The following is a 5,886-nucleotide window of genomic DNA, read 5'->3' on the forward strand; positions in this document are numbered from 1 at the left end:
AATAAATATAAAATTCTATATAATAAATCATTAACCTATCTATAAAAAAAAGTCATTAATCAGTCTTAAGTCGTAAAATAAGTCATAATAAATTAATGAATATTTAATTATTACATGAAGGTTCGATTCAGTTCTGTACAAGCCATGAACTGAAAATTAAGCCAAATTTATCGATTCTCCATATTCTTAATCCAAAATTGAATAATACATTGTTCCAAACCAAACCAAATCAGCTCAAAGCTATCGATTTGGTTCATTTCTTGGTTTAAACCAAATCAAGTTGCACCCCTAGCTAAAACTCTAATGATCAAGTTAATGATCAGATGGTATTTAAACATAATTTATGGGCTTGGGTTGTGTTACTTACGTACCTTTGTTCATCAAGTATTTCAAGGAGTGGGCAACACAAAAACAAAAAGTGTAATTTTGGGGTGACACTGGTATTTACTTTGATTCTCACATTTCTGACATAGAGGTGTGCTCATAACCATCAATGATTTTTTACTTGTATCTCGAGAAAATGCATCTATGACTATCACATCAACATTGTGAAAAACAAAGTCCCCCCAAGATTTTACTATATATAAAGGGTAGTGTAAGGCAGGCAATCTTAGGGAGACAAAATTTTTCCTATATGACTTATAAGTTTTGGATTGGGCTGATTTTTTGTGATCTCTATCATGAGGAGATCATCCTCATAAAAGGGTGTGATACTAACACACTAGTATATACTATGATTAAGCATCATCCCATTAAAAAAATCACTATCATAAGTGAAATTAATCTTCTAAAAATTATACTATCCTACCATTTAGTTTAAGCTTTTAATTTAGAGGATCATTTTTTTTTTAGCCCTTTTTTTTAACAAAACAACGCAGCCTTATCCAAAAGATTTACTATTTGACAAAATGAATCTTGTCTTCTATTATTAAGACTTAAGGGTGAGTCCCGAGTTTGTATCTTTTCTCTATCTTGTAATCCACATTCTTTTGATTCTTCATCTCATTTTTATTTTTTTTTAAGATATTCAAGTTGGTTACTTCGTCAATTTTGAATTATAATCAACCTTCATTGAACATGTCTAAATCTTCCCAATCGACTTTCTCTTAATTTATTAATTGTTCTAATTTTTTTTTTTTAAATCGTCCAAGTCAATATCTTCATCTTGCCCAATTTAATTGATGATATTATCATCATATTTTACATAGTAACCAGATCCATATTTTATTTTATACTCGTGCTGGAGTGACCTCAAGTTTGCACTTTATAACATACTTTCCTGATGTGGGAGTGTATGCTTCTTCACTCGTATCTCGTTGAAAAGATTTATGATTCCTACACACATTCAACTCAGAAAAGTGCAATGTGAGGTGCAATTTGGGGTCACTTACATTATTCTTTATTTTATATATTTTGAAAATATTCATTTTATAAGATAGATATATTGACCTCATCAAATCATCATCATCCATTCAACCTTTATTACCGATTTTACCCTTTCTAGAAGTACCCAGGAAATAGGTTCTTTGTTGGAGTGTAGGAGCAGTTACCTCCATATTTTTTTTTAAGATAAAAGACATAAAGTCAATTTTTATTCCCATTTTACCCTTTCTAGAATAATAGCTTCTTTTTTTTAGTTAATTGAGCGTTAAGGCTGTTGTCCAAATTTTACGATAAAGAACATACAAAGTTAAAAGAAAAATTCCTTTTTTAACTGTAGAAGGAACCTTCGTACGAACATCGTTTTAAAATCCCACAACCCTTTAAATACCTCTCAATCTCTTCTTCTGCCCTTCAAACTCAAATACAAATACAAATTCAATTTCATTTTCTTTCTCACATGGCGAAGACATCAGACGAAGCTTGGACTCTCGATCTCATTCGACAACATCTTCTTGGCGATTTCGCTTCTCTCGAAAGCTTTATCCTTGACCTCACCTCTAATACTTCTGAAATCTCACAGTTTCTATCCTCTCCTGTTGGTTCCATCTGTTCGCGAACCGAAAACTCTGAACCTCAGATTTCAGAGGAGAAAAATGAGTTTTTTAGCGATTTCTCTCAGTCATCCATCTCTGAATCACTGGTTTTAGAATCTGAAACAAACGAATGTGAATCGAAATTTCAAATTATAAATCCAACTTCTTCTCAATCGAGCTTTAAAGATTCTCTCGTTAAACTCGAGATTTCAAATTTCACAGAACAACCTGTCCTGGCTACAATGGTTTCCGATAAAAAACCTTCAGATTCCGGTGAAAAGAAACATTACAGAGGCGTACGTCGACGTCCGTGGGGGAAATTTGCGGCGGAGATTAGAGATCCGAACCGTCGAGGGTCTAGGGTTTGGCTTGGAACCTTCGAGACGGCCATAGAAGCCGCAAAAGCTTACGATCGTGCAGCCTTCGAAGCAAAGCGATTGTCAATTTCCCTCACGAAGTAGGAATCATCTCTGAGAAGCTATCGAACACTTGTCGGAAAAGAAGCAGAGAAATTGAACCAGACGAGGTAGATATTAAGCCCTTTAAGAAAGAGAAGCCGTCGGAATCTGTCAAAAAGGCAAGTGTGTCAGCTGTTATGCCACCGAAGCCATCAAGTTGGGGACCCGTTTGGGGAGATGGAGAAATTAACGGAATCGTTAACGTTCCTCTACTGTCGCCTTTGTCTTCACACTCTCCTTTTGGTTATTATCTCAACTTTTTCGATTATGAACAAAAGAGTCTTAGATGTTAGGGTTAACTTGGATGTATTATTTACTTGTATATCAATAAATATTTTTTATTCTTTTTAAAAAAATTTATAAATTTTTTTTGAATATATGTTAATTAAGTCCTTGCCTGATCAATAATGAATCAATTTGAAACAAAAATTTGCAGGCTTCAATTGTGAATGACTTAATTTGTTGTTCAGTTCCATTAATTCCCTTAAGAAATTGCGAAGTCTTTGGTCAAATCATGCCTTTTGATACTCAAATCATCATTTGACACGAAAAAGATTATTCAAATAGTCTTCAATTTCCCAAGATACATTCACACAAAAGAGAGAACTTTGTCTTAAATTCTAAGTAATGTATTTTTTTTTTCATCATTAAAGATAAAACACTACGTACGAAAATGGAGATCAATAAAAATCAAGATATGATCGATTATAGCTTAACGTATACCATTCTTGTATTGGATATCAAATTTGGGTGGTGGGAGAGGTCTTATTAGAGATGATTGTTACTTTCTCAAAATTCCTCAAGATGTCACCAAGTAGTAATGTTGAATTTCTAACCTCTAAATGATTCATCATATCCGTGACAGTTAATCCAAGGGATTGACCTAGTGGTAAGCTTCTCAGGAAGGGTAAGTCAAGTGTTCGAAATCCCACAAATCATATCCTTTTTCATGAATGACAGTGACTACAATGTCATAAAAAAAGATTTTCCTATAAATTTAATTCGAATGTCCATTCATACCTATTTCCAAAAAAGAATAGTGACAACTTCAAACAATATAGTATTGGGATTCAATAATAAACATCTCATGTCTAAAGGATGGAAGTTTTACAAAATTATAATTGGGTGACATCTCATATTCATAAAGGAAGAAGCGGAATTTAGCTCCCTCTTCTAGATGAGAGAAGATATTATTCACATCATCTCTCCCTTCGCTTGTGAGAAACATAGTCACAAAGTTGGAGTACAGTTTTAAGGAAAACTTCGGAAAAAAAAAAAAAAAAAAAAAAACATAAAAACATAATGAAAAAAAAATGAGAAAAAATTGAAAAAAAAAAAGGATAAAAATAAGAGACTAAAAAAAATATATTAAAAGTTATGTATATGCATATATCTAATGAAAATTCATAAAATCAATTTATTATCATCAAACCCCATATTTTAGACATTTATGAATCACTAAATTCTATGATCTATCAAATCCCACATTGAAAAAATAAGAAAATATTTAATTTTTTATCCTATGAAAAAAAAAAAGAGAATAAAGCAAAAATAAAATAATATCTTTTGTCACAAAGGAAAAAAGTTGGGTTTTTTAATTGACAAAGATGTCATACGGGTTTCAAACAATCGTCGTTTTTGGTTACTATGGCGAGAAATGAGATTTATTGGAGATGTTATAAACAAACCTAATTTCAAATTCTCAAAAGTGTAATGAATGTGGTATGCCCTTAAATCCTTGTAAATTTTCTATTGTAATACAACCATTGCTTACTTATTTAAGAAAAATAAGTCATTTTTCCCAACGAAGGAAATTTCTAGAAGAGCTGGACTCAAAAATTGTATTTATGGTTGTCATTTTTCCTTCAACCTCCAATTCCTCAAGATCGTCAATGAGTGGGTCTTGATTTGTTGATGTTGATATCTCCCCAAGCTTCAAATTCTTTTGCATAAGGGAACTAGTATGGTATCTGTCAAAAAAGTTTCCGATAATTAAGTTAGTGTATAAGCTTTCGAAATTGATCAAAACTCTTCTATCATGATACATGCTTCACCCATTTATAGAATCACCTTCCCTAAACCGTACTTTTATCTATCTTCGTGATTTTTGTTGTTAGTTACGCTCAATGACTTGTCGTCATTCCCTTTTTAGTCTTGTTCTATCAGAAAACAAATAGACGTTGCTTGGACTACGAGAATTTTATCTCTTATAAGACTACATCCCGTTATGAGGTACAACCTTTATTCTTCCTTTATCCATGTAAACTCGAACAAATTGTGTTCCTAACATATTAATATTAATATTGAGGTACATAACATGTCTTAAGTCATGTTTAATTGCATATAAATAATTATCAAAATATCCTTACCTTTTTACTAAAAAGATAAAATAAGTAAGACTATTTTTTTTATAGGTAAGCTGGACTTAAACTCACAACCGAAGTCTAAGCCCAAAATAAGTAAAATTATTATTAAAAAAATACAAATATTGAAGATTGAGAACACGTCAATAAAACAACTTTATCATTATAAAAGTAGTCATCCAAATTAACTTCCAACAACACTGCATTGATGTGCAATGTTCACATAACCATAAAATCTCGAGGAAAAATCTATGATTATGTGCACACTGCCACTTCGGCATAGTGTTGAGTGCAGTGTCATTGAAGTCAATTTAGTCTTTTTCTTTTAAAAAAGGGATAATGCAGAAGTAACATTAAAATGTACATCGTGGGGGGTATTTTTGACGTGGAGCTCCATGAAAAGTATCTATAGTTCTGACACACATTGACGTCAGAAATCCTCTTTATCATTATAAAAGTAGTCATCCTAAACTAACTTCCAACGACATTACGTTGACGGGCAATGTGCACATAACCATAAAATCTCGAGGAAAAATCTATGATTATATGCACATTGCCCCTTTGGCATAGTGTTGAGTGCAGTGTCTAGGAAGTATATTTAGTATTTTATTTATAATAAAAAAAAGGATAATGCCGAAGTAACATTAAAATGTACATTGTGGGGGGCATTTTTGACGTGGAGCTAGATGAAAAGTATCTATGGTTTTTGACACACATCGACGTCAGAATCCCCCCTCCCCCCCAAATTTACATTTCATTGAAAGTACATGAAATAATTGTGAATTATTCATAATTTGTTGCTCCAACACGACTAAAAAAAAAAAAGGAGTCAATACTAAAAGTACATGAAATTATTGTGAATTATTCATAATTTGTTACTCTAAAAGCAACTAAAAAAAAGTAGCCAATCCTAAAAGTACATGAAATTGTTGTGAATTATTCATAATTTGTTACTCCAAAAACGACTTTAAAAAAAAGTAACCAATCTTAAAAGTACATGAAATAGTTGTGAATTATTCGTAATTTGAAATCTTACCAAAAATGTTATAAACCAATCTCGGCATTTGTCCACATCAGTTCCGTATCTCA

At 31.9% G+C, this 5,886-nt stretch overlaps 1 protein-coding gene across 1 annotated transcript; it reads left to right on the forward strand.

The window, feature by feature from the left end:
* The first annotated feature begins 1,840 nt into the window (after nt 1-1,840).
* LOC147393355 (ethylene-responsive transcription factor 5-like) lies at nt 1,841-2,437 on the forward strand. The gene has a single exon (XM_086455109.1). It carries the CDS (start codon nt 1,841-1,843, stop codon nt 2,435-2,437), a length of 597 nt encoding a protein of 198 aa, XP_086311235.1.
* Nucleotides 2,438-5,886: the final 3,449 nt, after the last annotated feature.

This window comes from Akebia trifoliata, chromosome 10 (assembly GCF_017979445.1).
Source record: "Akebia trifoliata isolate Shusen 1 chromosome 10, ASM1797944v1, whole genome shotgun sequence".
NCBI lineage: Eukaryota > Viridiplantae > Streptophyta > Magnoliopsida > Ranunculales > Lardizabalaceae > Akebia > Akebia trifoliata.